At 46.5% G+C, this 20,124-nt stretch overlaps 1 protein-coding gene across 1 annotated transcript in view; it reads left to right on the top strand.

Annotated features, from left to right (window-relative positions):
• The window catches only part of LOC137064350 (deleted in malignant brain tumors 1 protein-like), a 615,344-nt gene that overhangs the window by 44,470 nt on the left and 550,750 nt on the right, over positions 1 to 20,124 (top strand). Inside the window, exons 6-7 of the mRNA XM_067435707.1 lie at positions 3,826 to 4,057; positions 19,505 to 19,598. Of these exons, the coding sequence (XP_067291808.1) occupies positions 3,826 to 4,057; positions 19,505 to 19,598 (326 nt within the window). The remainder of the gene's footprint in view (positions 1 to 3,825; positions 4,058 to 19,504; positions 19,599 to 20,124) is intronic.

The raw sequence follows: 20,124 nt of genomic DNA, 5'->3' as shown, positions 1-20,124 counted from the left end.
TGGTAGGTAACCCATGCTGTAGGCTAGCCAGTCCCCTGTCCTGAAGGGACTGCGCAGCAGAAACGGAGTCTCGTTGTGCTAGGGCATGAGCCCGCCCTTGAGTTATACCGGCCCAGGCCGGGACACACCGGCGGGCAGCCGCTAGCTGTCAGCCCAAAGCCAGTTATACGTTCCCGTTCCAAGGAACCGTTTCCCCTCCAGGGAGGCCATGAGGCGCCTCCACCCGGCACCGATAGTGTTAGCTGTTAGCTGTTAGCTGTTAAGAGCCGCAGGAAGGTGGCTTTACTGGTTCCTCAGGGGGCTCATGAGGCTATAACGCCAGAAGCCACCCACGCTAATGGCTAGCTTGTCACCGAGACCTTTGGTCCGGGAATCCTCTCCCAAAAAGGCCCAAAGAGGCCTGACAGCATAATACACTGGCCTAACGAGCGTCCCAGCTCGGGGCTCACCCTCAGGCCGCCTGCAGGCAGGTGGCTTTACTGGTTCCTCAGGGGGCTCATGAGGCTATAACGCCAGAAGCCACCCATGCTAATAGCTAGCTTGTCACCGAGACCTGGTCCGGGAATCCCTCCCAAAAAGGCCTGACAGCATAATACACTGGCCTACCGAGCGTCCCAGCTCGGGGGCTCACCCTCAGGCAGCCTAGAGCGGCCTACTTCCTGCCAGCCAACGTGCAAACTGTCGGGAGCTGTTGTGTCCCCAGGGCTCGCCTCCAGGGAGGCCTGTTTGATGCCTACGTACAGTCCGGTCTTTTTAGGGCGGCGCGGAGAGGCCTATTGCCGAATGGCAGTTCCCTATTAGATTGGTGACATACGGTGCTTATCCGATGGCAAATCCCACCGGAAACCCAGCAGGGCCGGGAAACGATCATAGGACGGCCTGAAGCGGCCTGTCCCTGATAGCAGACTATGCTAGCCGCCTGGCTAGCACCCACGCACACTGTTGCAAGACCTGCAAACCAGGGCTCACCCTACAGGAGGCCTAAAGCAGCCTAGATCCTGTCAACCAATAGTCGGAACCCTAGGTCACCCCCTCAGGGGACACCATGTGAGGCGTGCTGAAACTCAGCGAGCCCTTAAAGTCGGGCTGACAGTGGCTGTCTGCTGGCTGATGAGGACTGGGTATCCAGTCACTACCTGGGGACTCATCCCCAGGGAGGCCGTTAGGGGCCTACTTATGACAAGGTTTCTACTGCAGCCGGAACTCACCCGCAGGGAGGCCTACTGAGGCCTACCACCTGACCCAGAGTTAACTGCCCGGACTGCCTCGGCTGGCGTCTCCCGCCAGCCAGCCTTCTATAGTCAGTCTGCCCCAGCGGCCCATAGCAGCCTTCTGCGACGGCGCAGTCTCTCAGGCAGCGCCTACCAGCGTGGACCTAAAACACAATGCCCACAGCAGTGCACTCAGCATAAAACGCCTTGAACCCTCTAAAGCGAGGGGAGTACAACTTACGCCACCTGCCTCCAGGGCGGCCGTCTGGTCGTCCAGCAGTCCGCCGTCCGCGCAAGGGCGTCAGCCATGACAGTGTTTCGACTCCAGGGGAGCATCCTACCAACCGATGCTTTCAGATGGTTGCGAAGTACAGCTCGACCCGAGCCCTAAAAGGTGAAGCAGAAGACACAGAGCAAAAGTGAAAGATATTGAACACACACAACCGGCCATTTCCTGAACCAAGCCGAGGGGCCGCCCAGAAGTGGCGGCCGCACTAGCTCTGGGGGGCGGGGCTAGCACAACCAGTCTGACTGCGCACCGCGAAGAGACGCCTACCCCGTCCCCACGACCACTGGCTGAGTCGCGATTCATTCTGCTATACACCTTTTTGCATTAATAACAACCCCCAAATGCAGAAGGGGGGTGGGCATTGGCCGGACGACCCTACTGCGGGGAGGCCCGGTAGGGATACAAAGCTCCTGCGGGGATACCGACAGGAGCCCGGGGCAACTGCCAGGGCGATATGCCACCGCGAGACGCCACCGTCATCCCATCAAAAGCCTAGGCCAACTTGATGCACTAGCATCGGTCTGATAATCCCACAACAACGGCCCTAAAAAGGACTGGGACAGACCTTACTGCAGTTCATGCGCTAGCCTAACCTCACAAATTCATCTAGGTATTTCACTAGCAGAGGTGCCAACGCTACCCAGAGGTGGCTACAGCTAAAAAAGTTCGCCAGGAGAACATACGTAAGTTTATACCGCCGCTACATGCCCGCGGCATGTGCGGTGGCCTCAACTGCTCATATTACACATATCCAGAAGAGAAAACAGCCTTATAAACTACTGTTGCTACACTAGCAAACATACAGCCTACATAAACACACTGTGTTTATCCAAACATCGTTCTAGCCACCTTTACCGGGGAACTACAGGCCCACTTCTCCAACTGTTACACTTTTCTTCATCTTTTGTAGACAAAATATCCCCCAGGGAAGCATAGAGTCCAAACATACGGCATTAAAAAGAAGAATGTTTGCCCTAAAAGGGGACTCACCCGCTGTCTTCAGTGCCTCATCGCTTCATGTAACATGCATGCTTCGGCGCACTAACCTGAGGGTGGGGCGCTTTATTCTCAAATGTAAGGCCGAGGAGGCGGCCGCGAAATCCCGCTTTTCCCAGAGACGATGCACTGTGTGCGGGCAGAGCACACACCGGCCTAGCAGGCCGTCAGAGTCTCACATCCGCTCATCATCGGCCCGCGCGGCCTGGTGTGAAGCGCGCCCGGGGAGAGAAAAGAAACAGAACAGAAAAACAAAGGAGGGGACACATTTACATCACTTCCACGCCCTCGGGGGCGGAGACTCACCACCTCGCTTCCGGTGCTGGAAGCGGCTCTTCTCCCCGATGTCCCTCCTCCTGTTGCGGGTGTCCCGCCTCTTCTGCGTCCTACTCCTCAACGGAGGGGTCGCCCGAGAGGCCACGCTGCTGCGTTGGCCCAATCGATGATCCTCGGATCTCGAAGGGCCAGGGACACCCTCCTGCCTGGGCGCCGCCCCGGACCTCAGCGGAATACACTTTCTATATGCCGCTGAGCGCGCCCTCGCCTCTCTGAACTTTCCCACCACCGCCTCGACGGAGGTGCCGAAAAGCTCAGAGGGCGAGACCGGGGCATCGAGGAGAAAAGCCTTTTCTTTCCCCCCGATTTCCGCCAGGTTCAGCCACAGATGCCTCTCCGTGACGACCATAGCCGCCATCGACCGTCCGATGGCGACTGCTGTGTGTTTGGCCGTCCGGAGAGAGAGATCTGTGGTGCGGCGCAACTCAGCCATCGCATCAGGGGGTAGGCCCTTCCCCTGATCGAGGTCCCTCAGCAGATCGGCTTGATAGGCCTGCAACACCGCCATTGTGTGCAAGGCCGCCGCCGCCTGACCCGTGTATGCCCTGCCGTTCAGACGCTAAGTCGTCTTTAATGGTTTAGACGGCAGGGCTGGAGCTCTTCGTGTCGATGGCCGCCCGGACGCGAGATAGTTCGCGAACGTCTCGTCGATGGGCGGCATCGACACATACCCTGCCTCGGCCAATCCCTCGACATCAGCGAAGTTAAAACGCTGATGTCGATGGATTCGCGCCGAGTAGGGTTTCTTCCATGCCCCCACGACCTGCTCGTGAAGGTCGGGGAGGAATGGAAGGCTCCCGGGAGCTGGGCGGCTATGGTCGGGGAGAAACCGATCGCCCAATCTGTCAGGGCGTGCGGCCTCTCCCCTGGCTCTCTGCCACGGCAGCTGAAGTCTCAGCGCCGCGCGCCCCATCACATATAACAGCTCCCCATACACAGGGCAGGATGGCTGGGAGGATTCAGCCTCAGCTTCATTTTCCTCCTCATCCACAGCCATCCTCTGATCGACCGGAAGAGCATGGGCTGACGATGAGGAGGAGTCTCCATCCGACTCCTCCTCCGTCAGCCTGCTCTCGTGACCTGGCTGATCGTCCGCGAGAACTGTACTCTCCAGACGATGAGCCAGGTCCATCTGGGAGCCCCAGGACAGACGGCGCCACTCCGCCTCAGCGTGAGCGGGACCGCTCCCAGATGCTGGCTCTTCTTCCCTCGAGAAGAAGGCCAGGCGAGAGCGGAGCGTCCTTAACGGAAAACGCTCGCAGTTTGCGCAGGAAGCCCCCTCGAGAACCTCCCGCGCGTGCTCTTCCCCCAGGCAAAGCACACAAAGGGTGTGTGTGTCCTCAGGCGTGAGAAAACTGGGACACGGATCAGCGCACTTCCTGTACGCTCCCTTCACTTTACGTGTGCACTTCATTTTTAGACTTTCCAGCGAACCAGACAAAACAGTCCCTGAAGACGAAAGGATGTTGGCACGGTGCCTTTTTATACTTCCTGGTCGCACGGTGATGACATCACCAGCTGCTGACGGTCAGTAGGATTGTGATTTGATAGCGATTTCAGACACCTGTCACGCTGAAGGCGTTCCCCGTAGCGTCAGCTGACGCAGCGCGAGTTCCCTTTCGAAAGGGAACACTAAAGCTGTTACTAAACAAAAAGAGGCAGGCATTTAGGGAAGGAAACTTTTTAAAATTAAAAGAATTGAAAAAGAAAATAAGAAGTGAAATAAGGAGGGCAAAGCAGAGGAAAGAAAAAACAAAGAAACAAAGAAAAAATAGAGAAAGACTTTGGTGGTAGGAATTTACGTTCAGCCTGGGATGGTATGAGAACTGTTATCGGCACTAGGAGAGAAAATAATGTCAAGGTAGTATTAGAAGGGTTTAGTGGTGACAGTTTGCTGACAACTGAGCTCAACAAATTTTATTTGAGGTTTGATACCACAAATTTTAGTAATGTTATTTTAGAACAGCAATCACATTTATCTGGAAATGGTGTTGTCCCCTTTTTTGACGAACAAGCTGTGGTCAATATGTTTAAGCACTCTAGATCAGGAAAAAGCCTGGGGCCTGACAATATAAGTAGTCGCCTGCTCATTTCTTGTGCACAGCAGTTAGGTCCAATTTGTCATCATATTTTCCAGATGTCCCTAGAGCAACAGTGAGTGCCGAACATATGGAAACAGTCAATAGTGGTTCCAGTGGCCAAACTAAATCATCCAAAATTATTAAATGACTTTAGGCCAGTAGCTCTGACCTCCTTAGTCATGAAGTGTTTTGAAAAATTGGTTAAAAAAGTCATACTTACAAAAACAGAGAATCTCTTAGATCCGCTACAGTTCGCTTATAGGGCTAAGCGAGGGGTAGATGATGCCACCATTACCTTGTTAAACTTACTATTGTAACATCTGGAAGGTAGTAAAACACACGCAAGGATTTTTTTTGTGGATTTTTCATCGGCTTTTAATACAATACAACCACATATTTTAGTTGATAAGCTCTTAAAGAATTTTGATTCCTCCTAATATTGTGGGATGGATTCTTGATTTTTTAACCAACAGAACTCAGAGAGTGAGGGTAAACGGTTGCTTGTCTGAGGAGATGTCATCATCCACTGGGTCTCCTCAGGGGTGTGTCCTCTCACCTCACCTCTCCTTTATATTCTTTATTCTGATGATTGCCGCAGTCAGCATGAAAATAGATATATTTTAAAATTTGCCGATGACTCTGCTATTGTCAGTCTCCTCTCTAATGAGGAAAATGACCATGGTCCTGTTGTGGATGATTTTTCACTTTGGTGTGATAGGGCATTCCTTCAACTAAATGTCTCCACAGACCACGTTTATAAATGGGAAGATGGTTGAATTCGTAGAAACATACAAGTATTTAGGCAGTTTAATCGTTAAAGTCGTTTAAAAAGTTAACTTTTATCTCCAACACTGAAATGCTTTGCAAAAGAGGCCAACAAAGACTGTTCTGTCTTCGCAAACTGTCGAAATTTCGTGTTGATAAGACTCTCATGACCCTTTTTTATAAATCATATATTGAGTCTATTTTAACATTCTCATTAATTTGTTGGTATGGTAGTCTCACTGTCAAGGCCAAAACTGCCCTTTCCAATATAGTGAAGGTCAGTAGTAAAATTATAGGTGTCCAGCAGAGTAGCCTTTCTGTCCTGTATGATAGACAGGTAGTTAGGAAGGCCAACGCAGTTCTGTCTGATAGCTCCCACCCCCTTCATTCTGAGTTCCAGATATTGCCCTCCGGGTCTCGGTACAGTTTACCTCTAGTGAAGAATAACAGATATAAGCATTCATTCGTCCCGACAGCCATCTTGATTATGAATTCAGCCCAGAGGAGTAGACACTCTATAACTATTAAATAGAGATGGGGTTGTTATTATTATTATTATTATTATTATTATTATTATTATTATTATTATTATTATAATATGTATAGTATTGCTTGTTTTTGTTGATGTTGTTGCTGAAAGGGGGTTGGTTATGGAATTGTTGCTGTATTATGAAATTATCAGATTTTACTCTAATAACGGCCAGTCATATTAATTATTTCTTATGTGTTCTTGTCTTGTATTTTTGCATCTGTGAACTGTTCTGTGTTTATCTTGCTGCAAAACCAATTGCCCTATGGGGACAAATAAAGTCTAAAGTCTAAAGTCTAAGTCTAGTTACACGTTTCCTCCGTGGCACTTTAAGGTTGAGGCCGGTGGTACATTCGAGGGTCCCGACCTGGGATTTGGCCATTGTTCTTCAGGGCTTATCTGAGGCCCCCTTCGAAACCCATTGAAGAAGTGCCAGACAAGTTTCTGACACTCAAGACCATCTTTTTACTGGCCATTTCGTCCCTTAAAAGCATTGGGGACATTCAGTCCCTGTCGGTAGGGCCCTCATGTTTGGAGTTTGTGCCTGGCATGGTGAAGGCTTTTCTTCACTCCAGACCAGGATATAATCCCCAAGGTTCCTATGAGCCCGAGGGGTCCTATTACTCTTCAAGCCTTCTGTCCTCCTCCTTTTGTGACGTCAGACCAGGAAAGATTAAATCTGCTCTGCCCAGTTAGGGCGCTTGATCCTTATGTCCACAGAGCTGCCCTGTGGAGAAAGACTGATCAGTTGTTTGTCTTTTTCGGAGCCCCAAAAAGGGGGGCACCAGTATCTAAGCAGAGAATGAGCAAGTGGCTGGTCGAGGCCATCTCACTTGGTTATGAAGCGGCCGGACAGCCGTCTCCCCTGGCTGTCCAGGCGCATTCTACTAGGGGCATGGCTGCTTCTAAAGCACTTCTGTCGGGGGCTTCCCTCCAAGATATATGTAACGCAGTAGGGTGGTCCTCGCCGCTGACTTTCGTAAGATTCTACGATCCTGATGTAGCATCTACAGTTGGAGCACAGGTGTTGTTGTAGTCGTGCGCGCTACGGTTTCACACATACGAGCACTTGGTCCCATAGCGATGTGGGTATAAGCGTTCTCACAGCGTTTCGACGCAGCTCGAGTTCCCAGATAGGGAACGTCTCGGTTAAGTACGTAACCCTAGTTCCCTGAGGGGAACGAGACGCTGCGTCGCCCGGCCATATTCCCGGCAAGACCGTGATCACTTCAGGCTGTTTCAGAAGCTAGTTTCTGTTTGTGTTCGCGGATGCTTAATAGTTTCTGGTCGATGACATCACCCGCCTATGACGTTCGATTTCCTGATTGGACTGGTTCTACACGCGCTTCACGACACAATCACGCCGAGGCGTTCTCACAGCGTTTCAACGCAGCGTCTCGTTCCCCTCAGGGAACTAGGGTTACACACGTAACCGAGATGATTTGGGTGTACAGTCGTTCTGAAGAAAATAGTGATGTTATCAGCTTATTTTAATTTATCATATAGCGACAATGTTGGCATATCAGTATTATAGTTTATAGAATTAAATAAAACCTAATTCATTAATTTTATTTGTATAATTAGTTGAATAACTTTGATCATAATTTTAGTGTCCCCAACTGAGCAAGCCAAGCCAAAGGCAACAATAGCTCTTTCGACGTAAGCATAAAAGACTGTCAATCCAATTTGGAAACATACCTAACAATGTCTTTACAATATATGCTGACACATGATTTTTTCCTTTGATATAAAGAGGACCAACTTACATAGTTGTACAGCAAACAGTGATGAGTACGTGAACAAGCATTTGTTATAAAACACAGTGCAGCATGATAAACATCATCCAGCCTTTTCAATAAATATGTAGAAGCATACATATAAATAACATCACCATAGTCTAAAATTGGTAAAAAAAGGACTCTGTATAATTCTCTTTCTGGTTCCAAAGGAAAAGCACGAGAGCAGTGACTAAATCATTAGTAACTAGTGTAGAAGCTATGATTGAACTATGGCCCGCTCTAAATCCTGACCGAGATGCTTGCCTGGCTTGCTCAGTTGGTAACACTACATTTTCAACTAAATATTCAAATACATTTTTAACTAAATTACTGATCTGCCCACATTGTCACTATGATAATTGAAATTAGCTGGATGACATCACCGTTTCCTCCAGAGCGGCTGTAGAGCCGAATCAAATTCTGTTGCATTATTTTCCTGTTTTACACTGTGAAGCTGCTCTGAAACAATCGGCATTGTAAAAAGCGCTTTATAAATAAGGGTGACTTGACTGAGATGCGTTTAAAATATAATGATTAAACAGGTAAATAGGTATTCTGTCATTTGATCATTTACCATAGATTCAAAAACGTTGGCTAAAACCGGTAGTTTAGAAACAGGGCGATAATTATTTAAATCTGAAGGATCACCTCCTTTTAGTAATGGCATAACCACAGCTGATTTTCAGGATGGCGGTATTACATTAGTGGATAGACTCGATGCAATAGGTTCGGCAATAATATCTGCAGACACTTTTAAAAAAATTGGCTCAATTTTGTCAGACCCACTTGATTTCTTACAGTTGAAATTGGAGAGCAGTTTATTAACTTTGGTGAGCAATTTAGGGGAAAAGGAAAATAAATCTGATTCACTGTTAGTCGACTCGTCAATTCACTGTTCGTCAATGACCAACAAATTACTGGAGTCTGTTACCGAACTAGCTGATATAAAACGACTATCAAACATATTAACAATATTAGCCTTGTCTGTAATTAGTCTTTGGTTCAGTTTTAAAGCTTTTGGAAATCAGTAGATTAATATGACCCATCAAAAGATTTTGGTCATTTCCAAAAATTTAGAAGGACCGCTCATGTTATAGATAATCCAATGTAAATAATACTGACTTTTTGAACTTTTTATAAATCAATCAATCAATCAATCAATCAATCAATCAATCAATCAATCAATCAATATTTATTTATACAGCCCTTTACAATACACAAAGTGAACCAAAGTGCTTTCCAATAAAAATAATAATACAACTAATAAAACAAAACATTTACACGCAATAAAATACAAAGAATGCCACAGCGACAGCAACTGCTAAACATTAAAAATGTTGTACATTTGTTCCGTAATAGTCTATATTGTGCCCAGTCCTCATCACTATTTGTTTTCTTTGCTTTAGACCAAGCCACATTTATTTTCTTAATCAGACTAAAGACGGATTCATTGAACCAAGGATTATTTTCTTCCACTCACCCGAAATCTGCGTAAAGGAGCATGTTTATCACACATTTCCAGAAAAATATTCCCCAACATTTAAATTTCATTTAAAATATTCCCAAGCATCAACCACATCCAGTATAATCGAAACTAACTGTAAATTACTATTATACACATTTTTCAAAAAGCTTGTACATTTGACATTTTAATATAAATCTGGGTGAACTCTTAGTTATCTTAAAATGTATTACGCAAGATATTGCACAATGATCGCTAATATCATTACAAAAAATCCTATTGCAGAGCAAACATGGGTTCAAATTATTTCAAATAAACCCATTCAAAGATGATTTGCTCATATTCTTTCCATTTAGGCGAGTCAGTGAATTTTTCAGTTGATCCAGACATAAGGAATTAATGTAAGTTAATTATAAGTTAATAATAATTAATTAATATAGCGGGTAATCGGTCAAATAATGGTTCCGCGGGACGGGGCGTGGCCTAGGAGCGGTCAGGGGGTCACCTGATCATTGGCCTGGAATAGCGGGTAATCGGGCGGATAACGGGTCCGTGGGACGGGGGCGTGGCTTAGGAGCGGTCAGCAAGGTCCGGAAACAAAGGGGTAATCGAGAAACGTCCGAACCCGAATTATACGTATGGCGTAGAAGCCCCTTGGGAGTAATACGGGACTGGGACGGTGTGTTCAGCCACACCCTGGGCGAAGGCAGTATTGCATCTGGGGCCCTCAAACTAGGGGGCGCTCCCGTCCGACCCCCGGCGGGGACAGGGGCGCTGGACCTGGCCTAGCTGCTTCGGCCGACCACGGAGGGCCAGGGGAGCGCGTCGGCCGCCCCCAAAAAAATTTCCGCTGACCGGCGCGCAGCGACCGCGACCCCGCGTCTGCGAACCCGCTCGCCGTTGACCGTCCGGACACTCCCGGCCCGATTCTGAGCTTTCTGGACTCTCTGGCTATTAGACATCTGAATTTGCACTGACAGCTAGCTGCACTGTCAACTGTATGCACTGTGCACTTTCTTTTTCTTGGCAAGGGTTATTGTCCTTTTAATGTCTGCAGGGTTTTGGTCTAAAGTCCTACTGTTTTCTGGGTATTGTTGGGGAACATTGTCTGTTTTTGTACTTATGATGTATGTCCTTTAAGTCATTTAAGTCTGAGAGTTGAACCAAGACAAATTCCTGTCAACTTGTTGACATGGCAATAAATGTATTGAATTGAATTGAATTGAATTGAATTGAATTGAATTGAATTGAAGAGGTAACGAGTGTTGCATTGAATGATGCTATGGGAATTCTTGGGTGATGTCATGAAACACTTGTGAAATCAGTCAAATAGGGTACGGAGACGTCAGAGGCGGGTGACGTCACAGACCAGGAAGCTATAAAGCCTGCACGAAACAAAGCTGCTCTAGCTTCGAAAATCTGAAGTAGCTGCTCTGACAGGCATGTAGGAGGTATGGCAGGGCGATGCAAAGCTCGTTCCTTCTTCAGGGAACCGAGGTTACAGTAGTAACCTAGGCGTTCCCTTTCAAGGGAACACCCGTTGCATCGAATGAAGCTATGGGAACATCTATACCAATGCCACCATAACGAGAAGTGCCTGTCCAATGTGAAAGAAAGCACAATAGGACAAAAAGCACCGACAAACCCCGGGGTAGGCCATACATCCAAAGCGTAGAACCTCACAAATGTGTGCGGTGAGGACCACCCTGCCACACCACAAATATCTTGAAGAGCCACCCCTGACATAAAGGCCTTAAATGCCGACATACCCCTGTTAGAATGTGACCGGACCACCAAAGTTGATGCTGTCTGACCGACTCATAAGCAAGTGAAATGGTCTCAACCACCCACTTGCTCATCCTCTGTTTAGAAGCTGAGGCCCCTTTGCTAGGTGCCCCAAAGCACACACAATTGCTCGGACTCATGCCACAGGGCAGCTCTGTGGACATGAGCGTCTAAAGCCCTGACAGGGCAGAGCAAATTACTTTTCTCCAGATCCGCACTGAGGAAAGGTGGAGGACAGAATGCCTGCAGCACAATGGATCTAGCTACGTTAGTAGGCACCTGGTGAAATCTCCAAGCACGAGGGAGCCACAGAAAGGGCTAAAGATATCCAATTATCTTTAAAGACGGGATAGCAAGGAGGAACAATACTTTTAAAGTTAAAAACTTGGCAGGAACCTTCTCCAGAGGCTCAAATGCGGCCTGGCATAGGCCCTGCAGGACCGTGGCCAAGTCCCACGTCGGCACCCTAGTGCGAGCTACAAGCCTCAGCCTCAAAGTACCACGAAGGAAATGAGACACCAGGGGGTCTTTACCCACCGTCATTACACCCAACAGGCTGTGGTAAGCACCAATTGCCGCCACATACACTTTAAGGGTGGACGGATCCTGCAGGAAGTCCAGCACTGTACTGACCGGGCAGTTCACTGGATCCTGCTGGCGACTAAACACCATGATGTGAAAACCTTTCACTTCAAATTGTACAGTTTCCTAGTGGACAGAGCTCTGGACTGAAGAATGGTCTCCACAACCTCAGGTGAGAGAACAGAACTCACGAGCTGGGCCCACTTAGAGGCCAAGCCCACAGGTTCCACAGGTCAGACCGGGGGTGTAGAATGGCACCCCCTGCTTGAGACAGAAGGTCCTTCCTGACCGGTAACTGTAGTGGTGACCCATCGAGGAGAGGGGCTATCAAAACGAGTTGCACTTGGTCCCTTCAAACTATATCCAGTACTCCTGGGAGCAGAGCAATAGGAGGAAATGCGTACAGACGTTTGCCTCGGCCACATCTGTACCATAGCATCTAGTCCTAATGGGGCTGGATGTGTGAGGGAGAACTAGAGTGGACAGTGAGACGTCTCTTGAGAGGCAAACAGATCCACTGGTGCCCGTCCGAACACACTCCAGATCTGATCCACCACATCGGGGTGGAGCCTCCATTTCCCTGGCCTCAGCCCCTGTCTTGACAGCATGTATGCTCCTATATTCTGAGTCACAGGGAAAAATGCTGCTCAGAGAGAGATAAAATTCCCCTGGGGCCGCAAGAGGATCCGGTGTGCCAGTTTGCACAGCTGACCTGAGTGCAGACCCCCTTGGTGATTTATATAGGCAACCAACGATGTGTTGTCTGACCGGACTAACACATGATGGTCGCTGAGGTATGTGAGGAAGTTCTTGAGGACCAGAAACACTGCCGTCATCTCCAGGCGATTGACGTGCCATAAGAGATGATGTAGCCTCCACAGACCGTCTAGGACCACTCCCCAGCCCATGAGGGAATCATCTGTCGTTAGCATTTTGCGACGACCAAACATCCCCAACACGGGACCCTGGGACAGGAACCACATTTTTTCCACATAACCAGAGCACGTAGGCAACGCCGCGTGACCCTGATCATGCGAAAAGGCCTTCCCCACAGGGAAAACCCTTCCTGAACCACCACTGCAGATGCCTCATGTACAGCAGTCCAAAAGTAATCACTTTGGATGCTGCAGCCATCAGGCCCAATATCCTTTGAAATTGCTTCACAGTGATTGACTGGCCTAGCTTTACTCTCTTGACTGTAGACAGGATAGATTCTATCCGTGCCGGAGACAGGCATGCCTGCATCGACACTGAATCCCATACCATGCCTAGAAAAGTAGTTCTCTGTACGGGAGAGAGAACACTCTTCTTGGCGTTCAGCCATAACCCCAACTGCTTCATGTGCGCGAGGACTGCATCTCGATGCCGAACCGCTAACTGATGCGACTGGGCTAAGATCAACAAGTCGCCTATGTAATTCAAGATGCAAATCCCTTTTAGGCCAATGAGCGCCAGAGCTGCATCCTCGCATTTCGTAAAGGTGCGAGGCGAAAAATCTAGCCTGGTTTTACCAGACTTTTGTACATTTCATTTGTACATAGAGTCTGGCCACTCTCCATTGACAATGGTTTATTTCCGCTGTTGAGGTTTAAAACTATTGGATCTGCCCTGAGCCACTCTGGATCTGCCATAACCAATCGCTGACGTTTGGTCGTGACGTATGTCATGCGCCCTTCGCCTGTTTCACTCATGGAAATCCGACCAAATAAAAGTACACATGTGCATGCCACCTCAGTAATAAAACTATAGGATAAAACCTAAAACTCGTGCATTCGGGTTGTGATTTATTCACGCCATGGTGGAGAGGAGAGTTTTGTTATGGGGAACGCGGCGCTCACGTGGTCCGTAACATCATTGCTGCTATAAATAACAGACCAATTCAAATGTTTAAGTGCTTTTATTTTAAATAGTTTGAGCGGTTAATGAAATATATTGCTCTTCTAAATAATTTTAAGGATTTTAAGAAAATACAAGTCTATAAATGCATCCTAATAACAGCAAAGCAAACGTATGGTGTTCTGCAGTGGTCAAAAATTATTACAAAGAGTGAATTTTGAAGTGATATATTGTTGAAAACTCAGAGATGTGGATTCGGACAGCTTACATCAATACGACATTGCGTTTGTCAAAAGCTGTAGGTAACACGGCCAGGGATTTTTACAAGGGTGGTGAGAGACGGACGGCAATAAAATAACTGACTAGTCCCTGTAACTTAAATGATGGCAATACCTTCCGACCCCACGAGAAACAATTACTGTCCGAATAGCTTCCGCCAACTCCTTCATCACTAACGAAGCGATCTGGAAAATCAAACTTTTATCGAATTTACCCTGTTGGAGGGCCACCAACAAACCCCAGCAAAGACTGTTATTGCTCGGGGCTTTAACTTCTAGAAATTCGGCAGCGGTGCCACAATGCAATGAATGGTTTTGTTTGCATCTTTCTCCGCCGCCATTACTGAACTACATCTCAAACTAGAGCTCGACATCAACGTCATCGTTCTCAGCCACTCCCTCTGTTCACTGATTGGACCAGTAAAAATGTGTTCGGAGAAAACGGATTTTACAGCCAATAATTAAATATTTCATAGTTCCAAAGAAGGATGGGTCCCATTTTAGATCTTCGGGTGCTGTACAGTGCAGTTGAAGTTCAAAATGTTAACTCTGGGCAAATCGTGCCAGAAATCTGGTCCTTGGACTCGTTTGTCATGATAAACCTCAAAGATGCATACTTCCATATTTCCATCCTTCCATATCACAGGAAGTTTCTAAAAGTTTGCTTTCGTGGGAGAAGCATACCAATACAGAGTTCTTCTGTTTGGTCTAGATTTATCATAGCCTGGCTCTGCCCTCCTACGTACTTCCGCTCAGTTTTCATTTTCCTTCAGTACTACGTCTGTGATTGCTGTATAGTCTTAGGTTTTCCCTGTCTGAGTGAGGTACACATTCTATGGCCCCTTTCTCTAACAGAGCGTCCACTTCCTGTTCCATTACCATAGCCTGCTCGGGGCCCACCTCTGTGGGAAGGACCCCCATAAACCTGGGCGGGCGAGACCTGATCTGAATTTGATACCCATTCTATATTATGTGCAGGACCCATCGAGACACATTCGGCAGTAGTTTCCACGCTGCCAAAAAAGTCTCTTAACGGTACCATCCTCTCGAGAAAGGCTTCTGGTTTTTGTTGCACTGTCAGGCCAGCCCTTCTGCGGGGGAGCACGGGAAGCCACACTCTGTTTTTGAGTGGCACGGTGTGATGAACTGGCCTTCACTTTCGATGATTGGGGCTGCTCACTAGCAGCAGCCCTGGAGAAATGTGAGCGGCGGGCAAGGAGCTTCTGGAACGCAACCGCCTGCTTAGATGCCTCCTGGTACCGATCGACGCCCGAATTAATGGCTTCGCCGATAAGGCCAGAGGGAGACGGGTACGTCCATAAGAAAATTGTTGTCCTTTTTCTTAATAGAGCTCAGATTAAGCAAAAGGTGCCTCTCAGTGGCTACCAAGGCTGCCATAGAGCGGCCGATAGATTTAGCCGTCTCCTTAGCAGGCCTGAGAGACAAATCTGTGGCACTAAGCAGTTCGCTGACCACTTCGGACCCTCATCAAAATCTCCTAACAGCTCAGCTTGATAGGCTTGCAACAGCAACATGGTGCGGAGACATGCCGCAGCCTGACCAGCCGCTGAATAAGCCTTACCCACTAATGCTGAAGTGGTTCTCCGGCGGGGGGTGAAATATTGTGCCCGCCGCCTGAGACAGGAGATCCCTCCTCAGAGGAATCTGCCACGGGTGACCTGCCAGCAGAGCTATGATATCTGAAAACCAGATATCTGAGAGGGAACGAGCACTGCGTCACGCCGCCACACCTCGGCACGCCTGGAGCGCATGCTTCAGAGCAATAACTGCCGCCATTATGCGCCAGTTATAGTGGGTAAACTATAAGCTTAGTGGGTAATGCAGGGCCTTTTAGGGAAGATGCCGAATCGGGGGAAAGATAAATGGCTAGTGTATCTTCTTGTGCCTCAATGGGGACAGAAGTAACCACATCGCGTGCTTCATAGCCCCGAGAGAAGGCACTGGACCTATCAGGTGAAGGTGCCTAACCCCGCTGATATATCCATTTGTGAACCCCAAGACTGCAATTTTTCCCGGAGAACCCTCCAGAGAAGCTATTGTTTAGGGCTAGTAGTTGGCGCGTTTTGTTGTAAAAACTTGGCAACCCTGTCTGCACGCACACTGGAATAAACGATCTTTGCTTATGTTTTTTGCTTGTATGAAAAAAAAAAGATTTCAAGGATACGCAGAGCACTTACCAACATGATCATCATTTCAGAGAGAAATCGTGAAGGTGAATGCATATACGAACAAGCTCTCCATTTAGGATTGAACAAATATAATCCAAGCGCCAATGATGACGTGTATGATTACGTTACTGTTGATCATCTGTCCTTCATCGTCTAAAGCCCGCCCTGATGATTTCATTGTCACAGTTTCTGTTTGGGCATAATTACTCCTCTAGTTTAATTTATAACTTTGTATCTTTTGCCCAGTTGATGCCATGGGCTAAATGCATTCATGCTTGGCATCTTTGCGATTTACTTTCTTAGCATTTTGAAGGCGAATAGTTTAGAAAAAAAACAAAACATTTTTTAATATTATTTTTAGTGTGAGAAAGACTATGAAAATAAAGACTGTTACTGTAATACACTTTAATCATCTCTCTCTTTCTGTAATAGGCCATACACCAACTAGTGCAGCACCAGAGACAGGTAATTATACACCTTTTAAATAGATCCAGATCTGGTGGTGATCTTGGGAAAAGTCAATCAAAAGCTATGAGTACATTTAGCTTTATTTAGAACTTTGTCTGGGAAAGATCATGAAAATGAAGAAATCCATTCTGTAACTGTAATAGACTTTAATCATCTCTCTCTTTCTGTAATAGGCCAGACACAAACTAATGCAGCACCACAGACAGGTAATTATACACCTTTGAATAAGAACCAGATCTGAGATGGCTATAATGAATTTAACCCATTTTCTCAAATCTGGGTCTGCCATGATCGTCTACCCTTGGAGTTCTCCAGCTGCTCTCTGACCCCACTCCAACTGCTCTCCCGAACTGCTTGAACTGACTTCACTAGAACGTAATTCTTTGTTCATGTTCTGAGATTAAAACTCAAATTTGTTGCACATCCCCTTAGATGGATTCTGACCAATCAGGGGTCGTCTTGGTTCAAGGTTGACTGTTTACAAAATTCAGTCAAACCATCTTCTGAATTAAAAAAATACCAACATAAGGGTACCAACCAAGACACACCTTCAAACAGTCATTCAATATCTATACATTTACATGAATTATGAGTGATATATAGTATATATGCATAATGGTCACATGTATTGGTATTGAACACTATGTAGTGATTTTTACTTTTGTCCACCCAAGGACACTAAGTAAGAGAGTGATTGGTACTCACGTCACCGCTGACGTTGTGAATTTGGATCACACGTCACTTAAGGTGTGGTTATGAGTACATCAGATGACCACCTTCCCCCCTGTTAGTTTGGGACACTAGTCAAGGTCTTTTACCTTGGGTGTATGAGAACACTCCGCACAGGAGGCTGCCCAGTCATTTATAATGAATGAAAAGGGGGGGAGAGTTGGTCAGCTGATTTATCTGAAAGATTGGTGAGATTTCTAACTTGTAGAGCCTTTTCTGCCTTATCAGCACAAGGAAGACACAATTGTAATAAAATAGATTTTATTAACAAAAGATAAACAGAACAATTAACACAACTACTAAATGAATACAATGAATGATAATGGAATAAAGTGCGTAAAATGCATAAAATACATGTGAGTAAGTTATTTGTTGCTATAGAAGAGTTACGTTATCTTATGGAAAGATAAACTGTTGTTTCTCTGAAATTAAGGTGAAGAACCTTATTATGCATTAAACAAATAAACGACAGATTATTTGTTATTAACTAGCATCAGTTATATTACCTCTAATGTAAATTAGAAAATCATATACTGATAATATACAACAATGCCAAGGTCTCTAGAAAGAGGTTTGGTTAAGTGATATTTACGTTCCACGGGGTTGAGTAAGCAGTCCGATGGTGATGACTTCTTCCAATGGTTTTGCTGGGAGACAATACAGTGAAGAAAGGAGCTGGAATCTGTTTCAACAGCCTTGAACACGAAGATCTGTGGGATGCGGATCTCCTGGGGCACCAAAGGGTCCTAAAATCTGGAACACGCAGATGAGGCCCTGAAGTAGGTGCAGAAGGTCCTTAATCTGGAACACGCAGACCAAGGAACCTTGAAGTAAAGGTTTGCTCTCCTGAGCTTAACCTTGTTGCAAATGTCTCTGTGTGTCTTCTGCCTCTTTGGACCAGACACTCAGAAGTTGGTCAATCTGCTCTGTTCTCTTTAGCATGGAGACTCGGGACGTGCTGTAGTCGTCTCGCTGGACTAAAACTCTGAACGTAGTGTTGGTTAATGTCTCTTTCCTCACAGGCTGGAGGCTCAGAACGTTGTCGTATCTGTTGCTGCCTCACAAGCTGTAGATTCAGATCCTCGGATCTTGTGTTGTCTCTCTGGTTAAACCAGAGGCTCAGAACTTGGTTGCTCTGTCAAAGTCTAATCCTCGGCGGACAGACTCAGAACTTGGTGAACTGTTTGTCTCTCGGATGTGGAGACTCAGAACCTGATTGCTCTGTCACAGTCTAATCCTCAACGGACAGACTCAGAACAAGGTGTGTCTATTGAAAGGGTACCTTTATCCTTTTCTGAATAGGAGGAGATTGCAATTTGGCGCTTCTCCATTCCAGTGTTGCTATTGGCTGCTGGCATCAGAGAGGGCACACAGTGTGGCCCACCCTTCTTTCCCCTGTGGAACTCATTTGCATACTGTACACAGTTAGAAGTCTTTAAAGTGTCTTTAAAGTTCATATAATGCATTTCTCACTTTCCATACCACAATCAGAATACCCTTGGCAATATACTAAACAAATAGACACCAAACATGATGGAAAAAGATTGAACTGCCATGTGTTCATTCATTTGTTCATTAACAGCTGCATTTGTGGAAGATGTTGCATTACAAATAGCTGTCACTGAGAATACTTATTTCTCTGAATAAGTATGAGATGGATGTGTGTAGTTTACATCAGTCTTAAGGTTTCCAAACATAGTTGTGAATGGATTCGGATGGATCAATTTAGGTCTTTCTTTGTTTCACCCACTACTGCTGAGGTCCCGAGGAATGTTTATGGCCGTCACAAATCAGGTCATTAGGGATCCATCTCTAGATGGGTGAAGGGCAGAAACTGCATGTGGACCAATGAGAAGTCCTGTCCTTCCTGGGCTTGGTACTAGAGGTCTTCTTCTTGCCCTCAAAGAGGTGTCTGGATGTTGTCCAAGCATCTTTATCTGATGGGTTGGACATCTTGTTTGTGCTAGTCCAACAAGATCCAATCAAAATGGAGCAAACCTTTGTCCACTGTTATGGGCAAAGAGGGGCCCGGCCATAAACTGGGCCCTGGAATTCTGCTGTCCACTACAACTATATATAATTATACAGTAGAAGGCTGTTTGATTGTAAGTCCAACAATCAATGATTTGGTGCAGTTTGTGTGTGACAAGAGTTTCTGTGGATTTGTCCTGTGGATTGTACCTCTGTCAGTGAGAGTTCATACAAAGGTTGATGAGAAGAAGAAGGAGGTCTGTTTAGACTCTTCCTTTGTCCTGGGGAGATCAAACAACCTGTTTCTGGAACTGTAATAGACTATCTATAATCATCTCTCTCTTTCTGTAATAGGCCAGACACCAACTAGTGCAGCGCCACAGACAGGTAATTATACACCTTTGAATTAGAACCATATCTGGTGGTGATCTTTTGTCTGGTTATCACCAGACCAAGCTCAAGCTTTTAAGATTGAACATCAGCTCTGTATGTTCTAATGCAGTGTTTCCCAACCGGGGTGCCGTCTGACGAGAGCATTGGTGTCGTGTAAAAGTCTTTCAAATAATTAAAAAAATAAATAAAAGGTGAATAAAATAATTAATATATATGATGAATACCTAATGTCTGAAATAACAAATCTAATGTCTGACGTCAACATCTGTATTAGGGGTGAAACGGTTCTCAGTAAAAAAATCAAATCATATGGTTCTCCACCCACGGATCGACACGCACTTGCACCGTGGTTCAGCTCACATCTGATGACTCATCTATAATATGGATTGTAACTTGACAATAATGCTTTATGTATGTTTCTGTTGATGGATACACGTGCTGGCTCC

This window comes from Pseudorasbora parva, chromosome 25 (assembly GCF_024679245.1).
Source record: "Pseudorasbora parva isolate DD20220531a chromosome 25, ASM2467924v1, whole genome shotgun sequence".
NCBI lineage: Eukaryota > Metazoa > Chordata > Actinopteri > Cypriniformes > Gobionidae > Pseudorasbora > Pseudorasbora parva.
This window is presented reverse-complemented; position numbering and strand designations above follow the sequence as displayed.